The sequence below is a fragment of the Miscanthus floridulus genome, chromosome 5 (genome assembly GCF_019320115.1).
Source record: "Miscanthus floridulus cultivar M001 chromosome 5, ASM1932011v1, whole genome shotgun sequence".
Taxonomy (NCBI): domain Eukaryota; kingdom Viridiplantae; phylum Streptophyta; class Magnoliopsida; order Poales; family Poaceae; genus Miscanthus; species Miscanthus floridulus.
The window spans coordinates 46,672,897-46,686,076 of NC_089584.1; the positions used below are offsets into that span (position 1 = coordinate 46,672,897).

Consider the following 13,180-nt stretch of genomic DNA (forward strand, 5'->3'; position numbering starts at 1 on the left):
ATTGTGTGATGTCATTTCTTGGCCTACATGGGCAGCTAACTCGTTCGTCTGTTTTTTTCCCCTTTGGTCTGTAGGAGCAAGAAGCTGGCATCCCTCCATGTCGTCACCGATGCCCTCCCCGACTCTGAAGGATCATCTCTCCACGCCTACAGGCCCCCTGCATCTCAAAGTATGGGAGGTCATATGCATTGCCTTGGGAGTTTTCATGGTGCTCGTCTTGTTTGTCACCGTGTGGCTCACGATCAGGAGCAAGAAGAGGGTAAGGCGGCGGGCATCTGCAAATATCCCAATCACCCAAATCCCTGCAATTTCCAAGGAAATCAAGGAGGTGAGGGTGGAGCAAGTGCCGGCAAGCGACTTTGTGGCGCATGATGGCGTCCTCCTGACGATCCAGGACAAGTCCAGTGACCGGGATTCAGATAAGGTCATGGCCCATTTGGGTGTTAGCAAATCGAGGCGTGGTGATGAGAGCCATTCGGGGTCATTTCGCTACATGGACAAGGATGCAGGATTCCAGTCAGCTGAGGAAGGTGGCTCTGGAACGTTTCGGCAGGCTTCAGCTAATGCCATAACTGCTCCGTCACCTCTGGTTGGCCTGCCCGAGTTCTCATACCTTGGTTGGGGTCACTGGTTTACGCTGAGGGATCTGGAGCTTGCTACCAATCGCTTTTCAAAGGACAACATTATCGGTGAGGGTGGATATGGTGTAGTTTATCGTGGCCAGCTAATCAACAGCTCCCCTGTTGCTGTCAAAAAGCTTCTCAATAACCTGTAAGCCTTCCTTATCTAATCTCAGCTTGTTTTTTTTTTCTGTTTGTTCTCCCCACATCTTGTCTTCCTTAGCCATCATCGTACACCAATAGTGCATTTAGTTTCTCCAATTGATGTTTTGTGAATCTATAGAGGTCAAGCTGAGAAGGAATTCAGAGTAGAAGTTGAGGCTATCGGTCATGTTCGACACAAGAACTTGGTCCGGCTTCTTGGTTATTGCGTGGAGGGTACCCAAAGGTAATTCCTATTACATCTGCAATAAGCATGGCATTTTCTGACACCATTTCTAACTTGAAATGATTTTTTTAGGATGCTTGTCTATGAGTATGTGAACAATGGAAACCTAGAACAATGGCTTCATGGAGCTATGAGTCAACGTGGCTCCCTTACATGGGAGGCCCGCATAAAGATTCTTCTTGGGACTGCTAAAGCGTTAGTGCAAAATACACTTTAACCTTTTGTTACCATTGTCTCTTGCATTATTTTCTCAGCCGCCTTAGGATATTAACGCTGTAAAAGTTCTAAAGCTCATTATCTTTCTACACGGGAATAATTCTGTTATAGGAATTAAACTATACAGAAGGGCAGGCCTGGTGCAGTGGTGAGAGAGGTCGTGGGTTCGAAGCAGCCTCTCCGCAGATTTGCGGGGGGAAGGCTTGCCTTGGTTTTTCCCTTCCCCAGACCTCACTCATGTGGGAGCCTCCGGCACTGGGTCTGTCTTTTTTTATAGGAATTAAACTATACCATAACACCCCTCAATTCAATGTGAGCAAGTGTAACTGAGATTAAGCTAAAAACTTCCAATTACTATTTGCATTGCCTTAATTGTTGCTAAGCTTGCATAATATGTTTTCTCCTTTCAGTTTTATCATGCGTGAATGATTGAAATGAAAACAAGAATTTTTTATATTTGTCCGCAGGCTGGCTTACTTGCATGAGGCGATTGAACCCAAAGTTGTGCACCGTGATATCAAATCCAGCAATATTTTGATTGATGATGAGTTCGAGTCCAAAGTATCAGATTTCGGTTTAGCCAAGCTTCTTGGTGCTGGAAAGAGTCATGTCACCACTAGGGTTATGGGTACCTTTGGGTATGTTCCACTATTTGTGACCAAGGTTGCCATGAAATTATGTTAGTACAAGGTTATGATGGTCTGAATTGACTCACTCCAGGTATGTGGCGCCAGAGTATGCAAACACTGGACTCTTGAACGAAAAGAGTGACATTTACAGCTTTGGAGTTGTTCTCCTAGAAGCAATTACCGGAAGGGATCCTGTTGACTATGGCCGCCCACCAAATGAGGTATTGATAAATTGGTCAATGTTCTTTGCTTTAGTGCTAACCTATATGTTAGACATTGCTTGTGTAGTTAGATATGTTTAGGTTTGAAGCATTAGGAGACATCTCACCAAATTGAGTGATACTCAAAAGTTCTGTTCTGTTTCTGTTGGCACTGGAATGCTTTGTGTTGGCAAAGAAATTGCTCTATACATCCAGTACATAGTTCATTTTGTGGCTGCCTGTGGATCCTTCATTCCTTCTCATAATTCATGAGAGAACGTTCATGACAGAATGTAATGTTGACTAGATTCAGTATTTGCTGTTTCCTTCATGTGAACCCTTTGATCATGCTCTCATTTTTTGCTTACTAAAGCATGTGCATGATGCTTGACATAAAAGGCATTTTTTTTAGAAAAAAAGACATAAAAGGCAAATAAGAGCTTACTGTTGAAATGGTTGTTGGCGTGTTCCTTTAAGAATTTTCTAACAACACTTTGTGGTTGGTCCATTCATATTGCTTGTTCGAACTGATAGCTTTGTGACTGTTTTACATAATTGGCATTAATTTATTCAGATGAAGTGGTTGGCTATCCTAGAATTGGAAAAGCTACTGGCAGTGTTATTAGTTGTGTCAGCCTTCCAGATCATCGTAGCTAATACAAATCTCAAGGGCCAATTTATACCAACTATTTTTCTTTATACAACCAGCCTAAACTAGTAATGTTTCTATATATGGCTATCAGTAACCTTTCTTTAATGGATATATTACTGTGTCGTTTAGAGATCATAATAGTATATGCGTAAATAGCACAACCGCTAAAGTGTTGTCCACAATTTCAGTAAGAACTTAACATTGGCCATATCTGTTTGACCCCCATGATGCATTGTTTCATGAAAATAGGAAATGGTATCTTCCACTTCTCTAGCTGAACATATTTTTGCCATTTGCAGGTGAATCTAGTTGACTGGCTAAAAATGATGGTTGCCAGCAGGCGGTCCGAAGAAGTAGTGGATCCCACCATAGAGACACGACCTTCGACGAGAGCTCTAAAGCGTGCACTTTTGACAGCTCTGAGGTGTGTGGATCCAGACTCAGAGAAGAGACCGAAGATGGGTCAAGTTGTCCGGATGCTGGAATTGGATGATCCAATTCCTCGAGGGGTATGTCCTAGCAAAAATAAAAATAAAAAAATAAACAAAAATCCTTGTTTAGTTCATAGTTCATATACTGCTGGTTTCCGTTATACCTACTTCAACCTTCATACTGAAGATATAAATTCTCTCAAGCAGGACAGAAGATCTAAGCACCACCGTGGAGGGAGCACAGAAATGGATTCGCAAAGGGAAAACAACTCTGACACGGAGAAGAGCGACAATCCAGATTCGAAACCTAGCAGGAGCAGAACATCCTCGTCCAAATGAGCACACCAGCATTTCACCTATTACAGTCTTCGGTACATTGCATGGTCCAGACTACTTCCATTTTACATTGCTGACGAATTGGTAACTGAAAGCTCTGAAGCTTGTACGAGCTGAAGAAAGATCTACTTTTCTTTTCTTTTTGTTGTAACGATTTATGATTTGTTTGTAGAGAAGGTATTGGTTTTTTACTTATCAATGTGAACTTACCGGTGATCTTGACAATTGCTGCTGTAAGTTTTTAACATTGTGTACAGGCGTAGCATCATGAATACTGGTGGAATCCCCGTAATATTTGAAATGATAATGATAATGTTTCAATTGAAAGCCTCCCTCCCATTTGAGCCAATAATACATGGTCAATACTACTAGATGTCTTTAGTTCAATCATGTCTCAACGAGGGAAATTGAGCCACTTGTTACTAGTTTAACTTTTCTAGATTTTTTTTTGAGCACCACCTGGCCTTCATGGCCTTTCATTAACAGATGTAGCTCTAAGACCTAATTGTCAGGAGAAAAGTAATATTTCGTAGAATAAATTAGTCACCACTATAAACCTTTCCGTATTCATGCCCCTTGCATTTTTGTGGAAACGAAAATTTGAAAGTCCTCAAAGAAGGTTTAAAATTCTATTTTGAATAACCCTACAAAGCTTCAAAATTCCCTGTACTCAGCTTGGGCTGAATCTCGGCCCAAACCTCCCCTTCTCTCCCTCTCTCTTTTTCATTTCTCAACCCATGTCTCCTATCGGGTACGGAACTGTTTCTAGCCTGGCCTTGATGTCCGCCCTCCTTTTTTGCATATGTTGAGTTGGCCCATTTCCTAGCGTCAGCCTGGCTATTCCCTCTTTCTCACACTGGCGCATGGGGCCCGCGTGCCTTGTCTTTTTTTACTGAAGGGCTGCGGTCGGGATCTCTCGTCCGGACGCAGCTCACCCTCCCGTATCCCATCCCACGCCCCGCGTCCGCATCACGCCCCACGCCCTCGCGTCGCACCCCGCCTGACGCCAACATCCACGTCTGTCGCAGGACCATGCCCCTGCGTCCACCCCAGCCTGCATGGGAACTCACGTGGGTTGACCCACGGCTGCGCCCCAGCAGCAGCAACAGGCGGCTGCAACAGGCAACTGTTCGTCAGCCACCGGCGTCGTGTAACATCTCGATCTACTTTTGAAACATTTAGATATTATATTTGCAACATACGTCTGAAACAGATGAAACACTTAAAACATATGTGTATAGGCATAGCAACATGTGCAAACATCCAGATCTACTTTTGCAACATACAGATGAAACACTTGCAACATAAGTACAAAACATATGAAACACTTGAAATACACGTTTGACACGCGAGGGTAGAGCCATAGCAACATATGCAACATCCAAATAGAACACTTGAAACATACGTCTGAAAACAGTTGAAACACTTGTAATATGCGTATATTGTCACTGCATGTGTTCCCAGATCTACTTTCGCAACATCCAGATGAAACACTTGAAGCATAAGTCAGAAAATGTCTGAAACGAAACATAGCGTCGCCGACGACCACGACCTACTTGGTGGGGAACTGCGGTAGCCAGCAAGCTCGGGTCAGAAAGATGTCGAGAGTTGCCCAACGTACACCTAGGTGCAGCCCTCTCCTTTCTGCCGCGTTGTCATCGGCTAGCCGCGGTGCATGCCTTGGTCGCGACGACGCGAGGTGAATGGGGCGCGGCGTGGGGCGTGGAGGAGCACGGAGTGGGGGCCGGCTGCGGGCACCCATGCTGGAGAAGGCCGCAGCGGCTGAAGAAGGCGAGCTGCGGGCAAGCGACTCGGTGGATGCACCAGCGACGGTCGCATGCGTCAGTGGGAAAGGAAATGTCGTTTTCTTTTCGAAAAAAAATGAAACAATTAAGGTAGAGCGAAGCAGACCTGTTGACCCCGATGACTGCGCAGGACCAAGAACGGGCCGTCCGTGCCTGGATGGATGCTCTGACGTGAGATTTTTTTTTTGTTTTTTTATGAAACAGGAGAGGTTGGAGCACCTGCCGAAATTTTATTAAAACTGTCATCTCGTCCTCCCCTCTCTCTCCATCCGTCACTAAGTGTGCGTCCGCAAAAAAAAAAAATCTATGCGGGGTGTCGTAGTCCGTATGTATTGCGACACCATCCAACGGCTCGACACGCACTACTACAAAATTCAATTTGCGCAGCGTCGTCCCGAAGGTCTCCGTGGCGGGCTCCTATTTTTGTCCGTCACGGTAAATCCCACGATTTACCGCGGCGGGCACTTTTTATTTTCCACAGCGGGCATTTTTGCCCGTCACGGTAAAACGATTTACCGTGGTGGGCATATTAAGATGCCCGCCACAGAAAATACCCTATTAACCGTGGCGGCCGTCTTAAGGTGCCCGCCACGGTAAATCGATTTTCCGTGGTGGACACATTATAAGGCCCGCCACGGAAAAGGCCACGGCCCAATAGGCACACCAGCGAAGCCCGTATCCAATTCTGATTTATCGGGCTTATATATACGGGGGTTTTAGGGTTTTCACTCCACCTCTCTCTCTCTCTCCACCACTCCTCCCTCAACCGACAGCCACTCTCTCCCTCTCCTCCGATCCTCTCCTCCCTCAACCGGCGGTAGCCACCACTCCTCTTGGTCCTCTCGCACGAGGCACGGCATCCCTCTTCCTCCCTTCCTCTCCTCCTCGTCCTCCCTCAACCGGCGGCCCTCCTCCTCCCTCTCCTCCTCCCTCAACAGGCGGTGGACGGCGGCTCGAGGCACGCGGTGGCGCGGCGTCGCGGCCGCGGATCCAGGCGAGGGCGCCGATGTGGACGGACGCGGATCCAGGCGTGGATCGAGGGCGCCGGCCGCGGATCCAGGCGTGGACGGCCGCGGGTCCGGCGGTGGGGGAGGCCGGATCTACCGCGAGCCCCTCCTTCCCCTTCTCCACCAGGCAGATCCAGGTGACGGCGGCCCTGGCGAAGGCCCCGGCGGCGGATCCGGCGGTGGCGCGGCCGGGGAGGCCGGATCCGCCGCGAGCCCCTCCTTCCCCTTCTCCGCTGGGCAGATCCAGGCGACGGCGGCCCTGCCGGAGGTCTCGACGGCGGATCCGGCAGTGGCGCGGCCGGGGAGGGCGGATCTGCTGCAAGCTCCTCCTTCCCCTTCTCCACCGGGCAGATCCAGGTGCCGGCGGGCAGATCCAGGGGGGGCGGCCCCGGTGGAGGCCCCGGCGGCGGATCCGGCGGTGGCATGGCCTGGGAGGTCTGATCTGCCGCGAGCGCCTCCTTCCTCTTCTACATCGGGCGGATCCAGGCGGGGCGGTCCGGGCGGAGGCGCCGACGACGGATCTGACGGTGGCGCGACCGGGCTGTAGCTACGGCGGATCCAGGTGACTGCGGCGGATCGATGTTGACGGCGAGATCTAGGTCCAGTGCGGCCCAGATCCAAGCCCGTGTGGGCTTTTCTTCTTTTTTTTTTGTTTTTTCCAAATGATTTACCATGGCGGGCTTCCTTAGGTGCCCGCCGCGGTAAATCGATTAACTGCGGCGGGCAAAGCAGCCCGCCGCAGGAAGGCCACGATTTACCGTGATTTCTCGGCAGCGGCGGACCGGTTTGCCCGCCGCGGGAAACCAAAAACGACCGCCGCGGATAAACATTTTGTAGTAGTGACGTGGCATGCTGCCCCATCGGGTGCACGCTCGAGCCGTCCGTGCTTCCATTCTGCCACCAAGGCACCAAGCTAATTTAGAGTCTGCAGCAGCCACCGGCTCGTTCCAAAATCACATAAAACCGCTCAACCTCACCTCCATCCACACGTTGTTGCTGCCAGGGAGGCCGGCGACAGCAAGAGCGCCTCCGATGAATCTGATTCCGACGAAGTTGCATCTTTGCTGTCCCAGAAACCCTGATGGTGATCAGGAGCCAGCCAGACAGGGAGCAGGCTTCCCCTGACCCCGAGTTGCTGAGCATGCTGGAGGACATGGCACCACCATCCTGACGCCGCCGGTGACCAAGCTGATGCTGAACCATAGATATGCAGCTTCCCTAGGTGGAGAGGCCACTTCTTATTCGTCTCGATCAACATTTGGAGGGTTATTCGATCTTTGTGATGGTTATGTGTTTCAGACATGCGTCCATGTTAGGAACAGGCCTGCAGTGTGCTGTGCCCGTCCCGTGGGCCGTGGCTGTCTGAGAGAACATTTTGTGTTGTGTGTGGCATATCGATACGATAGCTATAATGATTGAAGTGCAATTCAGTTTTGGTTCTATCTGGATGCCGCTAATAGGACATCGAGTCCAGGAGCTGCTCCTGTCCTGCCCTCTTTTGCATGTTTTTTTGTTATACACACTCGCCATTCCCCATAAACTACAGCTGCATGTCCAATTTACCGGTTGCTTCCACTGTTACATATTGCTGCCATCATAGTTATAATACTCCGAGTTTGTAGTAACAGAACAGCAAAGAGGATCTGCACATAGGAAGCCAAGTGCTGCATTTTTTGCATTCCAAAAGAGATACACCTAGTTTGCAGTAACAGAGCAGCAAAGAGGATCTGCAGTGCACGTAGGAAGCCAAGTGCTGCATTTTTGCATTCCAAAAGAGACCTTACAGTTGGTATCATCCATCCATGATCCATCGCACACCATTTTCTAGAACAGGTTGATGACAGGGCACACAAGCATGGGGACATCGCTTACAAACAATGTACAGCACAAGCCAGATACACAGTGGCATGAGCATGGCAAAGCTCTTCTCGGCGCCAAGACTTAACAGTCATGACACAGCAACGCAACGCTCCACAAGATGGTCTTCTTCCTGAGCCCAAAGTCGTCACGTCACACACAGGACCATGGCCATTGTTGGTGATGAGGAATCACAGTCCAGATCGCTCTGCTGCTGCAGCAGCGGGGGAGGCCGACGAGGCAGCGGGGCGGTTGCCGGGCCGGCTGTGCAGCAAGGGGTTCAGGGCCTTGACGACGATGCTCATGTTGGGACGGAATTCACCCTCATACTGCACGCACAGGGCGGCCACAGCAGCCATCTGGTGTACATACAAAAACAAAACATGGGTAACATGGTAAGAGTCATATCATCAAGATTTGTGTTTATCTTTTGTCCATCCAAGCCATGTAATAAAAACTTTTGGAATGGAGTTTTTCAATGATAGTACTCTTTTGCAGTGCTTTCGGAGCAGGATTAAGTGTTATGTTGTGAAATTCTACTTTCAGGTTTACATGGAAATAAGATAATTCCTTAACTTGGTAATAGGATATATTTACCTTGGCTACAGCCTTTGGAGGGTATTCATCTCCAAGCCTTGGATCCACGCATTGCCTCACCTTGTCTTCACTAAGCCTCGGTGTAGCCTTCATATATAACCAACAATTTAGTTGCTTTGTTGGCTTCATGCCTTTCATCCTTGTCAAAAACATAGAAAAAAAATTCCCAGGTAAATGGAAAGGCCCATACCCATGTCACAAGACTCTGCTGGCCACGGGGCAGTGTGTGGTCAACTGGCTTGCGACCTGTTAAAAGCTCCAGCAGCACAACTCCAAAGCTGTAAACATCACTCTTCGTGCTAAGCTGTCCAGTCATGGCATATCTGAAAATCCCCGAGAAAAAAGGGTAAGAGAGTGTTCCCAAATCCTTACTAAAAATGAAAGCACATTTGGGATGTGCATACTCTGGTGCATGGTAGCCAAAGGTGCCAAGAACACGAGTAGAGTGGAGGCGCGCAGCCATGTCAGGGGCCTGGTTTGAGATGTCAAAGTCCCCGATCTTCGCAACATCATGGTCAAAGAGCAGTATGTTGCTGGACTTGATGTCGCGGTGGACCACTCGAGGGTCCGCCTTCTCATGGAGGAACTCGAGCCCACGAGCCGCACTTACGGCAATCCTCGCTCGCTGCATCCATGACAGGACTGGCCCTGGCTGGGCTCCCTTGACACCCTTTTTACCTGTGGACATGGATCAGGCACGCATCAGCCCAAACTCAGCAGGCTTGATTGGATTAGGCATCGGCGACAGGTTCATAGTAGTTAGCATGGGAGCAACTGCAAATGGTATCTTATGGAACTTGATAAATGTTTTCACAAGCAATGACAATGATAAAATCACTGAGCTTATGGAAGGAGATGGAAGACTTGCTCCCTACCATGGAGGATATCATGCAATGATCCCCTTGTTGCATACTCATATGCAAGAACGCGGGTGCTCCCTTCGGCGCAGTAACCGACAAGTTGGACAACATTCTCATGCTTCAATCTTGAGACAGCTGAAACCTGCAGAGGAAATGGGAGTGAGAACTGGAGCATCTGGACGAGGAAACATTATATGAGAGAAGTAAAGGTGGCACCACCTGCACAAGGAATTCTTGATCAGGCTGTTTGCTGGAGTCAAGCTTCTTCACTGCAGATTTCGTCCCATCTTTCAGCACACCAAAATAGACTCTGGCATACGAGCCCTCGCCAAGGAGGGCATCACTGCTGAAGTTCTTTGTAATTTCCTTCAACTCTTCCAGATGAATGGCCGGTACTGCAATTGGCTGAGCTCTGCCTGTGGGGATGACAGGGGCTGGGGCTGGGGGCCGGCTAGGTCCAAAGTTATCAACTGCATAGGGGAAAAAAGAAATGAAGATCACGATATGTGCTCAGGAAACCCCTTTTGTGGTACTAGTAAGCATGATAAATGTTTGTTTAACTTCACTCATACATCTTTATGTTTCCTTGGAACCAAACCTGGAAAATAATTCCTTCAAAAAAAAAAACCCTGGAAAATAAGTAAAACAGTATCTTTTATGTTCAGGGGAACATAATTTTTGTACCACAGGGTACACAACAAAACCCTTAGTACCACCACAGTCAAAATAGTTGGCAATCACATTGCAGAGTTCAGTACAACATTCAGCAATGAATTCACCCGGCTCTTTTGGATCCACTATTTGGCACACCAGGACAGGTTTTCAGTGAAGTAAATCATATTTAGTCGTGTCAAAACTATATCGAATAAGGATACAGAAATTCACACAAGAAGTAATAAGGATTCAGGAGAGATGAAACAGAGATTAACTCATGTCCACAAAGAATTGTTAGCATGCTGGTTCTATAGAAAAGCTTTTCTTAGCAAAATAATGCAATTTACTGAGGACGACGACTGTAAATATGAAAGGAAAATAAAGTTCTTCGAATAATGCAATGATAAACATGTTTATGTCAATGTAGTAAGAAATTTAGGTGGACGACCGAGTACAGTTGACTGGCATGTTTATTATTTTCGCCCATTCTTTAAGAAAGGCATAAAGCTGGTTAAGCTAATGTCAGACATGTAGTTGCATTTCCCACCTTTGCATTGTTCGATCAGGTAGTGCCATCCACATTTTGTGAAATCAGTGCCTTGATTGTATCACACAATTAACTTTTTTATTGAAATTGACAAATTAATCGTCGCAACCATGATGCAAGAAGTGATGAAAAGAAGAGAAAGAGAGAAGTGGCAACCTTGAGCAGGGATAGGAACATAGGCATCGTCATGCTTCTTCCTCCTGCCAATGTCGTCGTCATCGGCCACGCAGCAGCATGAAAAGCATCCCATGGCCGGCTCCCTAACCTTGCATAACACATAGAAATTTACATGACTCCTGTATCGAACCAAGAACGCCGCCAAACATTTGCATTTCACACATTTATTGAAGGGTAAAGTATACTTTCCAACCCTCAACTCGTGCCGAAGTTCAATTTTCAACCTTCAACTATGAAACCGGTTAAGAAACACCCTCCAACTATCAAAACCGGACAAATTTGGTCCTCGGCTGGTTTCAAAAGCGGTTTTCTATTTTCGGGAGGCGCCGAAATTTTATATTATTTTTTTGAGCATCCTAACGTCCTCAAATGAAAAAACTCAAAACTACAAAGTTGTAGATCTCATTGAGAGCTACAACTTTGGTATAAAAAGTATTTTTATTTAACTCCATACAAATAATATATTAGTGTTATAATGCGGCAAGCGCTAGTAGGTGATTATTATGATGCTGAAATTTTATATTATTTTTTTGAGGATCTTACTATCCTCAAATGAAAAAAAAACTATAAAGTTGTAGATCTAATCGAGGTCTATAATTTACATATAAAAATTATCTTCATCCGACATCGTATTCAAGGGTTATGATTTTTTAAAAGTTAAGTCTTGTCACGCGACAAAACAATACTGTGGCGTGACGAGACTTAACTTTTGAAAAATCATAACCCTTCAATACGGAATCGGATGAAGATAATTTTTATATGTAAATTGTAGACCTCGATAAGATCTATAACTTTATAGTTTTATTTTTTTTTCATTTGAGGACAATAAGATGCTCGAAAAAATAATATAAAATTTCAGCACCATAATAATCGCCCACTAGCGCTTGCTGCATTAGAGCACTAATATATCATTTGTAGAGCACTAATATATCATTTGTATAGAGTTAAATGAAAATACTTTTTATACCAAAGTTAGTTCTGCTTTGTAGTTTTGAGTTTTTTTATCAGAGGACGTTAAGATGCTTAAAAAATAATATAAAATTTTGGCACCTCCCAAAAATAGAAAACCGCTTTTAAAATCAAGATCAAATTAGTTCGGTTTTGATAGTTGGAGGGTGTTTATTAACCGGTTTTAAAATTGAAGTTTGAAAATCGAACTTCGGCGTGAGTTGAGAGTTGGAAATTGTGCTTTACCCTTTATTGAAAGGGAAAACTGTCTGTCCACGCACTAAAAAAAATATCGATAGATTTCAGAATGTCTCGCAGTAATATTTGGAAGATACGGCATTTGCGTACGGGCGCTGAAGAAAACGAGAAGATAGAGATGGACTGACGGAATTTGCCATGCGAATATGCGATGAATTTAATCGGAGTTTTTCTTTAACACCAATCAGTAGGAAAACGTACGTTGAGACGAAAGGCAAGGAAATAAAGAGGAAAACGTACGTTGAGACCGAATGTGCTCTATCACCGCTTCAAGAACCTGACTGAACGGTTACCGTCTACTTATCCGGCGAGATCGAGGATCGAGAGCCGAAGCCGGCGGCGACCAATTTCTTAACAAGCACGAACAAGGAGGGTATACAAGAACAACCCAAAAGTCTTGAGAGAAAAGGATAAAATCCAACGGAGTTCACCAGTTGGCATGTGCGATTTAAAAATTTTACATGCCAAGCCAATTAAGAATAAGAAAAAAAAAAGCAACAAGAGAGGCGGCGATAACTACCTTTCTTCCTTCTTCTCCGACCTTTGATCTTGGGGGGAGCGAGAATCGTAGTACTGGATGGGATCAAGAACAATGCGAGGGGAGCGCTGTGCTGATGGATGGGGTGCTGGAGAGAGGAGGGGACGAGGAGGAGGAGGAGGAGGAAGGGACACGACGCGGAGGCCTTCCCTCGCCGCCCTTCCTTCCCCTTCTTCTCCTCTGTTGTGGGTTGCCTGACCTGCTTTTACTTGTTGCCGTTTCCGTTCGTTTTTATTATTCCCGTTCCCCCTCCAGTCCGTCCGTCCGTCCCTTCCTCGCCTCGGCTCCCACCACCGCTCGCCAATTGGAACGCACACAACACACACACAGTTCTCTTTGCTATTCTTGTCACCTCACCTGCTATGCCCGTTGCCCGTACATACATGCGACGTTTACTACCGCTGATCTGGCACCTGGCTACCTGCTATCGTGGATGTACCAACACAACTCCAGCCTTCTA

General features: G+C 46.7%; 2 protein-coding genes across 3 annotated transcripts; one reads left to right on the forward strand and one right to left on the reverse strand.

Moving 5' to 3' along the window:
• The first annotated feature begins 5,175 nt into the window (after positions 1-5,175).
• LOC136454597 (uncharacterized) lies at positions 5,176-6,831 on the forward strand. The gene is made up of 2 exons (XM_066454970.1): positions 5,176-5,313; positions 5,998-6,831. Exons 1-2 carry the CDS (start codon positions 5,176-5,178, stop codon positions 6,829-6,831), a joined length of 972 nt encoding a protein of 323 aa, XP_066311067.1.
• A 1,192-nt stretch (positions 6,832-8,023) lies between these two features.
• On the reverse strand, positions 8,024-12,964 carry LOC136452118 (pto-interacting protein 1-like). 2 transcript variants are annotated; one of them, XM_066452760.1, is made up of 8 exons: positions 12,703-12,964; positions 10,956-11,059; positions 9,818-10,068; positions 9,614-9,740; positions 9,143-9,416; positions 8,929-9,061; positions 8,739-8,825; positions 8,024-8,500 (listed from the first exon to the last, which is right to left on the reverse strand). In XM_066452760.1, exons 2-8 carry the CDS (start codon positions 11,047-11,049, stop codon positions 8,333-8,335), a joined length of 1,134 nt encoding a protein of 377 aa, XP_066308857.1. In that variant the 5' UTR covers positions 11,050-11,059; positions 12,703-12,964; the 3' UTR covers positions 8,024-8,332. The 2 variants fall into 2 exon arrangements, with proteins under 2 accessions (XP_066308857.1, XP_066308856.1); XM_066452759.1 differs by having other exon boundaries at positions 10,956-11,064.
• Positions 12,965-13,180: the final 216 nt, after the last annotated feature.

What these genes read in the sequence shown, in the direction of transcription:
- LOC136452118 (XM_066452760.1), bottom strand. Translation starts at nt 11,049, where the DNA reads ATGGGATGCTTTTCATGCTGCTGCGTGGCCGATGACGACGACATTGGC. An exon ending in TGTTCCTATCCCTGCTCAAG is followed by an intron (nt 10,069 to 10,955) that starts GTTGCCACTTCT and finishes TCCCCTATGCAG; the next exon opens with TTGATAACTTTGGACCTAGC. An exon ending in AGCAGAGTCTTGTGACATGG is followed by an intron (nt 8,826 to 8,928) that starts GTATGGGCCTTT and finishes TTATATATGAAG; the next exon opens with GCTACACCGAGGCTTAGTGA.
- LOC136454597 (XM_066454970.1), top strand. Translation starts at nt 5,176, where the DNA reads ATGGGGCGCGGCGTGGGGCGTGGAGGAGCACGGAGTGGGGGCCGGCTG. An exon ending in CACCAGCGACGGTCGCATGC is followed by an intron (nt 5,314 to 5,997) that starts GTCAGTGGGAAA and finishes CGGGGGTTTTAG; the next exon opens with GGTTTTCACTCCACCTCTCT.